At 36.6% G+C, this 13,656-nt stretch overlaps 1 protein-coding gene across 2 annotated transcripts in view; it reads left to right on the forward strand.

The window, feature by feature from the left end:
- Nucleotides 1-11,112, forward strand: part of LOC116854160 (PH-interacting protein) — a 12,268-nt gene extending 1,156 nt beyond the window's left edge. Inside the window, exons 5-22 of one of the 2 annotated variants that reach the window (XM_032835806.1) lie at nucleotides 878-1,028; nucleotides 1,487-1,585; nucleotides 1,713-2,050; nucleotides 2,278-2,432; nucleotides 2,657-2,974; nucleotides 3,081-3,498; nucleotides 3,955-4,180; nucleotides 4,286-4,610; nucleotides 4,832-5,024; nucleotides 5,192-5,449; nucleotides 5,531-5,749; nucleotides 5,853-6,231; nucleotides 6,389-6,788; nucleotides 6,947-7,180; nucleotides 7,263-7,443; nucleotides 7,589-7,748; nucleotides 8,041-8,172; nucleotides 8,425-11,112. In XM_032835806.1, coding sequence (XP_032691697.1) covers nucleotides 878-1,028; nucleotides 1,487-1,585; nucleotides 1,713-2,050; nucleotides 2,278-2,432; nucleotides 2,657-2,974; nucleotides 3,081-3,498; nucleotides 3,955-4,180; nucleotides 4,286-4,610; nucleotides 4,832-5,024; nucleotides 5,192-5,449; nucleotides 5,531-5,749; nucleotides 5,853-6,231; nucleotides 6,389-6,788; nucleotides 6,947-7,180; nucleotides 7,263-7,443; nucleotides 7,589-7,748; nucleotides 8,041-8,172; nucleotides 8,425-9,389 — 5,151 coding nt within the window. In that variant the 3' untranslated portion in view covers nucleotides 9,390-11,112. The remainder of the gene's footprint in view (nucleotides 1-877; nucleotides 1,029-1,486; nucleotides 1,586-1,712; nucleotides 2,051-2,277; nucleotides 2,433-2,656; nucleotides 2,975-3,080; nucleotides 3,499-3,954; nucleotides 4,181-4,285; nucleotides 4,611-4,831; nucleotides 5,025-5,191; nucleotides 5,450-5,530; nucleotides 5,750-5,852; nucleotides 6,232-6,388; nucleotides 6,789-6,946; nucleotides 7,181-7,262; nucleotides 7,444-7,588; nucleotides 7,749-8,040; nucleotides 8,173-8,424) is intronic. The other variant, XM_032835807.1, reaches the window with a different exon arrangement.
- The last annotated feature ends 2,544 nt before the right edge of the window (nucleotides 11,113-13,656 follow it).

Below are 13,656 nucleotides of genomic sequence, written 5' to 3' on the forward strand. Positions count from 1 at the left end.
CCCCCCCCCCACTACCACCGTCGCGCTCGCTCGGCCAATCATCGCCGCGCTTTTCTAGCCATTTTGCTCGGCCTGATCAATGAATATAGATGCCGTGGCTTATTTATGGAAACGGATCTCGTGCGTAACGAGTGCCCCGCCGCGATTGGCCGACGCGACGCGCCTGCGCACCTGTTTGCCGGACGCGGGAACTACTTGATTGTTCGCTTTGAATTTTTTGCGCCAACTCTGCACCCGGAACTTGCATTATTCAGACCGGACAATGTGGAATACTATCGAACATCTTTTTATATTCTTGTGGAAACTGAAATAGGATATTGGGAAACGCGAAACTTTCTATTGCGAAGCGCTTGCACTCTTGACGTTGCATACAGTCGTTTGATTTTAAATTCTATGAGCTTTTTTCGAAAACCTTTTATTGATAAAAGTGCCTCCGAATGGTCTTTCTGATTGGCTTATAAGCATATTTGGAGCCATTTTTATCGATAAAAAGAGTTTAGAATAAAAAGCTGTATGTTTAATAAAAAGTCATAAAGATAAGAAATAGATAAATGAGACATTATAAGTATTGAAACTAAGTTGTACGACATTTTCGAATATTGATTATCACTCAATTTTATTTAGTATAATATAATATCCGTATTCATAGTCAGACCTTATACTTAAGGCCTTTTTAAATTTATCTTCAGTACTCTACAAATCATTTTATTGGCTACAGAGCATCTAAAGATGAACTTAAGGAAGCCTTGAATATAAAGTCTGACTATGAATATGGGCATAATCTTCTCAAGTATTTGAATTTTATCTAAACATATTGATTTTTCTCAATTCCTCTGAATGACTATATAACAATTTATCATGTGAACAATTTTCATAGGAGAGAAAATATCCTCACATTGGATCACATCATTTGCATCAAATATGTGCCAGAATTGGACCAGTGTTAGAGAAAGAAGTGCCACCATGTGTCCCAGGAGCCATATCGCTTCTAGGAGCAGGAAGGCAATCTTTGCTGCGTACTCACGAAGGTATGAAAATGTTATGTATTCATCTGTATCTAGGAGAATTTAATTCTTGCCATTATTTCACAAACTGACAAACTATATTATAAAGATAAACTGTAATTTATATGATTGGAATTTTTAAACAAATATCCTTAATGCTTCCTTGTTTAAGGTAAGCTAATTTCTCACTATAGTAATTATTACTGAATCTATTGTCATTTAAGAATAAATACTTTTGTTCTAAAACCTTTTATTGATAAAAGTGCCTTTGAATGGTCTTTTTGATTGGCTTATAAGCATATTTGGAGGCATTTTTATCGAAAAAAAAGTTTAGAATAAAAACTTGTATGTTTAATACAATGAAAAATCATATAAAGATAAATAGATAAATGAGACATTATAAATATTGAAACTAAGTTGTATGACATTTTCAAGTTGTATTTTCTGTGATATATAATACACGCGAAATATCTTTCTTGTAGATCTTCTACGAAATATACGCAGCGTCGTCGATTATTCTGGAAGATTAGGTGGAAAACCCTTCCTGGAACGTCCTGCCAATTTGTCAGTGCCTAATATAGGTAAGAGATCGAGAGTGTTATGATTGTGTCAAGAAGTGTATTGTATCACACGTGCGTTATCCGACACTTCACTCGTACTGTTATTTGCTACGTTTGAAACGTCAATTTTTATAATTTTGTCCAATAGTACGTGTACTTCAGGGACGAGAGAATTCTGGCCCCTTAAGTCGAAAAGAGGCGATACCGACTAAGTGCTACAGCAAAATGGAGCTGTATCGGCACACATTGGGCCACTTATCCGCCGTGTACTGTGTATTGTTTGATCGCACTGGCAAATATATTATAACCGGGGCAGATGATTTGCTCGTCAAAGTCTGGAGTTCCATCGACGGACGGTTACTTTCCACCTTCCGAGGTGCGTCCGCGGAGATCATGGACATCGCGGTGAATTTCGATAACACTCTCTTGGCAGCAGGAAGCTTGGATCGAATATTACGCGTTTGGTGTTTCCAGACGATGTCGCCTGTGAGTATATTAAACATATAGTCTGCTCTTTTTCGAAACATGCACCAATTATCTTCTTCTTTTTCCACTAAGTCTCAACTAAATATTTAGCTTCTTTTCAAGTCTCGTAAGTACACAGTGCAGTTAAATGAAAAAGGACACAAACCTATAAAAATATATATCTTCATAATAAAAGTAGATGATAATTATTGTTACATGTGTGTTAATTCTTTCTTTCGTCTTTTAAGGTGGCTGTTCTGTCCGGGCATACAGGCATGATTACATCCGTAAATTTCTGCCCAATAGTGTGTAACGATGTGTACTACTTGGTCTCCACTAGTACCGATGGATCTGTAGCTTTTTGGTCTCATACTCACCAACGAAATGAAAGAGCAGTATTTCAGTAAGTTCAATTGATTATCTGTAAGCTAATATGATATTGAATGTTTATTTACTTCATGTAACATTGTTTATGTTTAACATATGTTCACATATATTGATATATAAACACATATTTATTTTTACATAATTTTATAAATTATATTACTTTATATAAATCAAATATATTGACACGTATTTTGTACGAGTATATATGGAGCAGTCACCATATGTGTGAATTTATTGTAGAACAAAACCTATTCAGTACCATGAGAAAATGAGACCCGGTCAAGCGCAAATGATCTGCGCCTCCTTTAGTCCCGGTGGTGCGTTTATGGCAGCCGGATCTGCGGATCATAACGTAAGGGTTTACGCGATGTTGGGCGACGAAGGCCCGCGCAGGGTTCTTGAAATTGAAGCGCACACTGATACTGTTGATAGTATTCAGTGGGCGCACAGTGGTTTGAGGTTTATCTCTGGTTCTAAGGATGGTACCGCCAACGTATGGCATTTCGAGCAGCAGCAGTGGTTGCATAAGCAATTACTTATGACAACCAAGTTACCTGGGTATGTTGTATTTTCTTTTTCCACAAAATTCTTATTTTTATAAGATTTTTGTCAAGTTCCTTATACGCTATACAGCTGTTGAAAAGTGTTTCCCACTCTGCTGCAGGGAACCGGAAACTGATGATGACACAAATAAGAAAGCGAAAGTGACTATGGTCAGTTGGGATGTAAGCGACGAATTTGTTATAACAGCGGTGAACGATAGCTCGTTGAAAGTGTGGAATGCAAAGTCGGGTGAATTAATAAAGGTACTACGCGGACACAGGGACGAGGTGTTCGTGTTGGAGTCTCACCCGATAGACCCACGCGTGATACTCAGCGCTGGTCACGACGGGCAGCTTATCATTTGGGACGTATTAAATACAGAACCGATGGCGTGTTTCCAAAATTTTATCGAGGGTCAGGGAAATGGTGCAGTCTTTGACGCAAAATGGTCACCTGATGGTACAATGCTTGCAGCTACAGATTCTCATGGACACCTTTTGATGTATGGATTTGGATCTGGCGTTCAGAGATTGAAAATAGTAAGTCCTTGTTTGTAATTTTATTCATGCATCTGTAGGTATCTAAAGGAGGAAGTTTACATCAATTTCTTTACTTTATATTTCTTTATTGTAACAATTTCTTATATTTTTATATTACATATTAACATTATTACATATTACATATTACATACATAAATCTTAAAGAGAATTCATATAAATTTAAAAGTCTAAACGTTTCCTAAATTCAACTGTTTTATTCTGTCGCTAAAATATAATTATATAATAATTAATAATCAACTTATAGCAAACGATATTTTAAAATTTTCACAGATCCTAAGATTTCTATAATTAAAAATTGAAGAAATATCAACTTTCTTCAATTTAAATATTGTTTATTTTTCTCTTAAAATATAAATATATAACTTTATATACTTATATTTCATGCTTAATTTTTATATATTTAAATTAATGCTTAATTTTTAAAATTATTCCCAGATACCGAAGGAACTATTCTTCCATACTGATTATCGACCCTTAATAAGAGATGGGAATAATTATGTTCTTGATGAGCAAACGCAAACAGCGCCGCATCTAATGCCACCACCGTTTTTGGTGGACGTGGATGGAAATCCTTATCCACCAGTGTTACAGAGATTGGTACCAGGGAGAGAAAATTGCAGAGGCGAGCAGCTGGTACCAAATATTGCAGTTGGCGCTGGCGGTAAGATTATGATTCACACATATACAGGACATTTTATACTATATTTAACACGCTTTGAACCTCAATTGATTTTCATTATAAAACGTGTAAATTTTTGTGAAATAGGAGTTCAAGAAGTTATAGAAGGTCTTCCAGAGCAAGAGCCAAGATCAAACATTGATCGATTGATCGAGGCTCTCGCTCAAAGACAAAATATCGATGCGGATGGAGAAGTTGCTGCTGAGGACAGAGAGAATAATATTGCGGAACAACCGGTCCGCCAGATAGCTAGTCCTCGTGCTAGCAGACATGGTCTTAGGAGAGTAGGTGATGTTGAGGGCGTTAGGCAAAGCAGTGGCAATTGGCAAAGAGATAGCACTACGCCGTGGAATAAGCCTATCCTCGCGCGTCCCATGAACGTAGCCGTCAGAGAAACTCAAGTCAAAGCGGTGTAAGTATTGCACGCAATTCTCACATAACGTTACGAGATGAACAATTATATATGTCCGAGCAAATTAGATTTCTCAGCGCGGAAATCGTTGAAAAATTAAAAAGAACTTTAAAATAAATTTATTCTTTTTTATGAGTTAATGATCGTTGTAATAATTAGACACAAATATTAAAGAATTTTCTATTTCGTATGTTGATCACGTTTTTATTTTACTTATGAAGTGAGGCAATGGCTGAGATGGAATTAGATAACTGGCGGCGGGAAATGCGACGAAGACCTCAGTCTACATCAAGCACTGCTAATCAAGGCAATATAGGAAATAGACTCGTAAATCGCAAACGCAATAGAACTACCAGACACGGTTATAGAACTAGAGCAACGCGCGGGGAGGAACAAGAGGATGAAGAATTTGAGGTATTTTACAGAAGAGGGATTTCATAGTTAATACGTTTCATACTCTCTTAAATTATTAACTCGTGGACAATCCCTGTTGCTATTTTAACAAATAATAGAAAGACAAATCCACAAAAAGTCTGTATGCAACTCACTAAAAAAATGTCACACGTTTTGCTTCTCTACAGAATCCTGACAACGTTGGCACGTCTGGAAGCTCTGCTAGCAGCAACAGCAACGACTCCACCGCTCACGAAGAAGATATGTGTTCTGAAACTACAAGCACAGATTCCAGTACTGAATATTCAGATTGGATCGCGGATCATGGACTTAACACCCTACAACCACCTAAACGTAGCAAACGTAAACCCGTGAAGAAAAGATCCCTTACACCCCCGAGCGACACAGACAGAAGACGTCCTAGTAGTAGGCGTCCTAAAAAGAAGGTAAATTCGCGACCCTTAGATTATCTTGATCTGCAGTTGATATGACTTGAAGCTATTTTTCTTGTCATTTTGTTCGAATAGGAAATACCAGTAGTTAACGGCCGTGAAGTTCCTGAAGCCTATCGACCTTCAGAGTGGCTTACCGAAGTCATACCGAGGAAAGCCCCGTATTATCCGCAGATGGGCGATGAAATAGTATATTTCAGACAAGGTCATAAGTTATATCTGGACGCAATTAGAAACAAGAAAGTTTACGAGCTTAGCGTTCGATGCGAACCGTGGACCAAAATGAATATAAGAGTATGCATACTTTAAGAATTTTATAATTACGTGAGAGAAGAAAGAAATGATCATGAAAGTGATAATTATAAAGATAATATTAATTGAAATTTGTACGTTCTAGGCACAAGAATTTGTCAAAGTCGTGGGCATTAAGTACGAAATACGACCGCCTCGTTTGTGTTGCTTAAAATTAGCGTTGATGGACGAGGAAGGTCGGATGACCGGTGAGAATTTCACTATCAAGTACCACGATATGGCTGACGTATTAGATTTCTTAGTGTTACGTCAAACCTTTGACACTGCGTTGGCGCGAAGTTGGTCTGAGGGGGACAAATTCCGTTGTATGATCGACGACGGTTGGTGGATGGGACAAATCATATCGATGGAACCGGTAGATGAAGACTTCCCGGACTCCTTTTTTATGTGCTTTCGTGTCAGATGGGATAATGGCGAGTACGAGCAAATGAGCCCGTGGGATCTTGAGCCCGTCGACGAAGATAGTAATTAAACATAATCCATTTTCTTGAAAAAGAAGCGTTCAATTTCGTAGTTAAAGGAGCAAGTAGCACTCGTGCTATATAAACTTCTTAATTAATTAATCTTATTTATTTAATTCTGTTTATATAATATAGCTAGACGTATCAATTGTTTGTTTAGGGCTTCCTGCAGAAATCGGTGGTGCGGTTTCAGTTTTGCCGGAAGAAATACAAGCGATTCTGTATCAACCGCATGCCGAAGAGTGGCCCATGGGTGACAGAGAAGCGACTTGCCGTCGAATTATACGGGGTCTCGATCAAGTGATGAGTCTTGCAATCGCGGAACCGTTCGTCGCACCGGTGGATCTCAATATCTATCCGACTTACGCATATATTGTAGAATATCCGATCGATTTGTCGACCATCAAAGCCCGTTTTGAGAATCACTTCTACAGAAGAATCACGTCGGCGCAATTTGATGTGAGATACTTAGCAACAAACGCTGAGCAATTTAACGAGCCTCACAGCACGATAGTGAAACAAGCGAGGATAGTCACGGATTTGTGCCTACGCATAATAAAGTAAGATATGTCGTGTTTTGCAAAAGTTGCATTTATATTTTTAAGTTTTTTTATTTCTAACTTATTCCTACTAATACTCTATTATTTTCCATTCTTTAATGTTTTTTCATATTTTCCTAATGAAACAGTTACAAAAATAATTTGTTCAATGCGCACAGGGAAACTACCCAATTGGATGTTCCCGCGGTGTATCATCAGTTGCTTGATACATACCATTCTTCTGAGTCGGAAGTAGAGGTAGATGATTCTAGAAATAAACCCTCGACGAGTAAACAAAGATCATCTACATCCAGTAGAAATTTACGCTCGCAAGACATTTCAAAAGACTGGAAATTGGCGTGCCGTCAATTATTGGAAAGTTTGTGGCAATGTGAAGATTCGATTCCGTTCCGGTGAGTCGTGGCAAGAGTTGAATATCGTTATGTTTTATTCCAAAGAATACAATCATTGAAGAGATACTTTTGTTTTTTTCAGAGAGCCAGTTGACAGACTGGAACACCCGGATTATCATCAGATAATCGACACACCGATGGATCTCCGTACTGTTAAAGAGGATTTATTGGGCGGCAACTATGAAACGCCAGTAGAGTTTGCCAAAGATATGAAACTAATATTCACAAATAGTAGAAATTATAATACTAATAAGCGTTCAAGGGTAAGTATAGTGAATTCTTCATATCAGACAACATAAATCGTATAAATGGGAAGCACTTGGGTCTAACATCAGCTTTTCATTCCGTGCAATATCAGTTTAATAATCTTCATACTCTCTTATTCATAATCTTCATTCTTACATTCAGATATATTCGATGACAATAAGACTGTCGGCCATGTTCGAGGAACACATGCGAACGATACTTTTAAATTGGAAGTCTGCAAGGAGACGACCTACTATTGTGAGAGTGAATACAAGAGCAAAGGCCAGACAAAAGAAGAAACCTAATTTAACTAATGGCACAGGTAAGCGCTCACTATTGCATCGCAAGTGTTAATTGTCGGACACGTACTTAATCCTAGACATTCTTATTATTTTGATCCTTGAATATAAATACTTAAATTTTCTTAACATAAAAATATACACATATATTAAACATATACATATATTCTATGTTGAAAATTTAAATATTCGTATTTAAAGACTAAAACAATAAAAATATTCAAGATTAGATAAATGTCCGGTAATTGATACTTTCACTTTAAGTGTAATGAGACAAGATGCGAAGTTACTTACATTACTGTTCTATATGTGCAGGACCACCTAAGTCGAAGTCCGCCCGAAGTGACGACGACGACGACGACGATGATGACGATGTAAATAGCGAAGACGACGACGACGACGAGTCTGGTAAAGAACAGAAGAACAATTCTAACCTATGTTTACCTGGTACGCGTATGTTTTCCAAATTATCATATCACGCTTGTCATGAAAGTAATTTGTTGATGTATTTGAGAAGATATATTGTATAAACATTTACAGTAAAAAAGAGAAATCATTTTGAAAATTCAAAGTGAAATTGATACTTTGGAAAATTAAGAAATGAGTGAATTGAGATTTTTAGTATTTCGACCATCTTACATGAATCGTATCATTGAAATTAATAATTTCGAATTCGTTCATTTCTCGGGTTTTTTTTAGGACCATCTCGACTGGCAAACGGCGATACGAAACGGTCCACTTCTGGCTCCTCTCGGCCGATGTTGAAATTACGGATCTCCCGGTCGAGCGCGAAGAGAGGAAGGAACAGTGATAGGAGGAACCATGATAGTGACGTTAGTGAATCCGAGGCATCAGACACTGATAGCAGTGACAGTGCGCCTGTCCGGAGAACTCGAGCGAGGACAGCGGTACCTAGTGTTAGTGCCGATACCGATTCCGGGGACAATTATACGCCCGGCGGCCGCAGCAGGCAGGTTCGCAAGAATCGTGGTAAAAACAACAAGAACAGCAGGTACGCCAAGTCCAGAGCGAAATCGAATGTTGTGGACGAGGATGAGGACGAGGACGACGCGAACGAAGAGGAGGAGGAGGAGGACAACGAGAAGTGTTTCGCCGCACCGGAGTCTACGGAGGAGAGCGAGGACGAGAAGTTCGTCAGAAGGGACACGCGATCGAGGAAATTGGTGACCGGGAACGAGATAAATCAGAAGCATGTCGCCAACAACGGCAAGAACAACGACAACAACGACAGCGACAGCGAAGACGACGATGAAGAGGAGGACGAAGAAGAAGACGAGCAATCGCAACACGAAACCAACAATCAAGATTCAGACAGCGATGACTCGTACAAGGCGTTCAAGCCGATGTCGCGTGGCTCTCGAAGACAACAACGTCACTCCGTGAACTCGCGAACGAGTATACAACAGCATAGTAGGCGACGGGCCGTAAAGCGACCTCGTTACAACGAGGAGAGTGACGATAGTGTAAAGGTGCCCGTGAGAAATCGTCGTAAGATCAAACGTCGCTCATATGCGGAAGACAGTGACGAGGAGAGTCTGCCGACACCAGAGCCTGAGCCTCAGCCTGGCATTAGCATAAGCAGCAGAGGTCGCGTACGCAAAATGACGCCACGCGCTCGCGCTTATCTTCTAGAAGCACCCTAACGGCATCTCCTGTATTAGTTGAAGTCGTTTGTACATATTGACTTCCTCGTGGAAGTGTGTGTCGCGCCGCATGTCGGAGACTTTAACTTGACGCTGTGCTCGTACACATACACTGCGATTCGAGATTTCCGTCGAATAAGTCACCGTCGTGCTGGACGCTTCCAATTACGAAGTATTTCCATTTTTACAGTTTGTTTTTTTTTCCTTTTATATACAGTAGTGTGAGCAGTGTTATCTCTCTTAATAGCTGTACATTTTACCTGCACACCTGACCGAATTCGAAAAGTCTGTTGGTTTTAACTACATCTCCTGTTTAATTTCTTGGCTCGTTCTCTTTAACGTCCAAATGTATGTATATGTTTGTATATCTGTAATTTCTAATGCAGAATGTGTAGTTAGAACAAACAGATCTACAATAACCGACAGATACGCATAAAGTTGCATTCATTCGAAAATTGTATGATAATCGTGTTGTACAGTGTAATACATCTTGTTATCCGTGTCGAAAGTATGGAAGCGCGAACTGCTCGCGAAAAGACACCCTTGGTTATGTGATCACTTCCAATAATTTTGAAGTTTCAGTTGACAAATGAAACTCTCATGCCCAATACTTACAACGGAAATGAAGATCGATATGAAATAATATCTAAGAGCTATTTGAACATGTTACTTTCGACTAAACAATTTATTCGTCTCACGAGAGAAACTAAAAGAATTGAACGAATATAATTGTGAAATTTATCAAGTTACTTTAGCAGGCCTTCTCTCCTTTGCAATACTGTTATAACAGTTGTTTCTTAAGAGTTTATTGTACAAGGTAACTATTGGGAAGTTGCTGAAGGAAATAGCCGAAATTGTCGAATTACAAAAAAATAAGATATGCATTCGTATTTTCAAGGTAAACGTTGTAAAAAAGGGGTCAAAAATTCGGCTGAATGCATACCTCAATAATGTTTTCGAAAAGTGAAATTTTACAAAAAAAAAAAAAAAAAAAAAATTATAAAGATAAAATGAATAAAAAGGGAGATTATTTCAAATCTCTATTGATAAATTTAAAGTAGTTTAAAATACTTTATAATTATGTAATTTATAGATCGCCTGTGCAATAGTTTTAGTAGAGTGTAGAACTGCTCAATCTTGCGTGGGATTGAATTTTTTTTTTATAAAAGTTCTTTGCATATGCGATAGAAAAAGTTTATTTATTTATTTGTTTTTAGTATTGTGAGCTATACAATCAATCGAGCTTCCGGCCCTTTCTTTGCCATATTTATCTTTTCAATATTACGAATCTATATTTATTTTACATGATGTGATAAAAAGATATTAGGAGGTCCTTCTATTCCATTCATTCATTTAATTTGGTTGATTCGTCACAAATTTATGGCTATTTAATTGAAACAACTTTTCGGTGGTTACCTCGTACATATATCTATGTAATTTGTTAAGCACGTTCTATATTGAAATATTACAAGATGAACGTGTCGAAGAAGATATACGGTATTTTACGCAGTATCTTTTATCTTCAAAAAAATTTTTGAAGCAGTGTATAAACCGTTGATTATCTATCGGTAGATAATTATGTATGAATTGGGTTCCTGTACATTTTATTAGAACCTATTGTGCAGATTATCTGTTATATATATCCGAACATATGCGGTAAATTTATAATGATTATTTTTTTATGTTAAATTAAACGACGCGGCATCTGCGACAATAATAATAATGATTTGTTGTTTTTATTTCGTGAGCGGTCAGCGAACAAGAACGCGATGTATATATCTTTATAATTATTTTCTTCCTCTTTCCTATCATTCTTTTCCCCTTTCCGCGATAATTTGTCACGAGTACTGAATAATGGGATGAAACATCCAAAAATGCGTGATTCAAAATTGTATACAATTTTAAAATTCTGAAAAACTCAACACATTTGAGTAGATTAATGATTGGTCCATACATAATGACGAACTCATCTATATCTCATCCGTTTTTGTTTCTATATAGTAAACATGAGCGTGCTATCACGCAAACTGTTCCTGTTCACATTATAGTTGCAATTGCGCACTTGGCGGACTTGGGAATATTTGACCAAGCTGACCATTGCGATGCAGGTACCTCATTCATACATATAAACGATGAAGCAGTTGTAGAGCTGTGAGTGGCTTTGGGTTATATTTTTCAGATACTTCTTAAAGAACGCGGTGCGATTTTCGAAAAAATTCACTGGTTTAACAAGACAAATAATAAGTACAGCTAGATCCTGTTTCGGTGCTCATGATACACTTTACCTAACATGTTAACAAATTTGAAAGATATACGACTAATAGAGCATATTTACGGCTAATAGAGCGTGGAAAATCAAACCACCATAAAGATCGCCTGATTTAGCGCAGGCAAAACAAAGTGAAGCAAGTGAAATTTTGGATGCGCTACATATTGAAAGATATCTTGTCTGCTTTCGTACTTATGTACAGGGTATCTATTTGAAGGATACCTACCGAAGACATTGCGAGAACAACACCTTTTCAACAAAAAAATGTTTCATATAAAAAATATTTGGTTTTGAAAAGAACATCCGGTGATGCGAAAGTTTTAATTGGAAGCACTGCAGTTTTTCTCCAGAACTGAAGATTGTTTTACGATGTATTTTTCAACGATTTTAAACGACTCGCAAATCTGGACTCTGTATCGAGATTCTTTTGAAGCATACAGTCATTATAATGTTGTCAGAATAAACCGAATATTTCTATACTTGGGTATTCGAACTTGCGGATACTAGACGGATGGTCTAATGAAACCAAAAATTTGTTTAATAGAAACATGTTTTTCTCTTTACATAAATCTCAATATGCGTATAAAAGTATACATGTAAGGTCAATGAAAAGTAAATATTTTACCAGATATTTCATATTTTAGAATAAAATTAATTTTCTTCTGAAATAATATGAAAAAAATTAGTTTTCATATTTTTTATTTTATTCCAAAATATGAAAACTAAACGTGTAAAATATTTTCTTTCTCTTGATCTTACCTTGATACTTTTATGTATAGAATGGCATGAAGAATAAATAAGAAGAAACAATAGGAGTAAATAACCGGATACTTTGGTTCTCGAATAACACTTAAGATTCGGATACCTGAATAGAGATACCCGAAATTGACGTCACTAATAGTTATATTTAAGAATCTATCACACGAAGGAAAATGGTTGAATCAACAATGACACAACTAAACGTGTTTTGGTTGAAGGAAACAGAATTTCTGACTCTTATGAAGCAAATTTAATCTCAAGAATCAGAAATCCTGTTTCCTTCAATCAAAACGCATGTAGTCGTGTCATTGTCATGTCAATTCAACTAATCTTTTTTATCCGTGCACGTTTAGAGTTTTGATCACACTTAAATATTTCACTCTATGGACCGTTTTCGCTTGTTACTTGATTCTTAAATCAATGTCTGAGCATCTTAAGTTCATGATATAACATATATAACATACACGCGAAAGTAAATTTGTCACGCGTGTAAATATACATTGTAAAATTCATTCTATTTTCTTGCTTTTTTTTAAAGTAACGTTGCATAAGAGGTAATATAATTTGTATATGATCCATTATTATGTGCGCGCTCGAAACAGCGATTTTTGTTTTACATAGGATTTATATATTTGTTGTTACGAATTCAAGGAAGACCAATAGTCACGCAAAATTTCGAAATTTTTCATAAAGATGGAAAGACGTTTTCCAGATTTATATACGACATGAACTTAAACCGCATCACGTAATTATGTAAATAATTATTAAAGCGGTTTTTATGCCGTCAGAAAGTTAACAAGGAAACGTATGAAAATGTTTCTTATAGATTTTAATGGCCTCTGTGTATGTTACGGAGCGATTAAAAGAAGAGACATGTATTTCTTAATGTGTTTTCTCACAAGTTTAGGAATCGAAACAATTTCTTGAAGGAAATTCAGTAAAATCGATTATATATCGATTATATATAAATATCGCCGAGCTATTTCAATCCCTAACATACGAGAAAACAAAAAATACGTCTCTTATTTTAACTGTGCTACAACATTCAAAACTCATCAAAATTAGTAAGTGATATTTGCATACGTATTGTTGTGACGCAGTTTATCAAGACACAAACATCAGAAGTCTCGGCTGTCTTGAGCCATTGTGATATTAGTTTAAGAGAATATTATATATACATATATATATATATATATATATATATATATATATATATATATATATATATATATATATATA

Source organism: Odontomachus brunneus, unplaced genomic scaffold (assembly GCF_010583005.1).
Source record: "Odontomachus brunneus isolate Ranch 3 - 2012 unplaced genomic scaffold, Obru_v1 Obru_scaffold_009, whole genome shotgun sequence".
Classification (NCBI taxonomy): Eukaryota; Metazoa; Arthropoda; class Insecta; order Hymenoptera; family Formicidae; genus Odontomachus; species Odontomachus brunneus.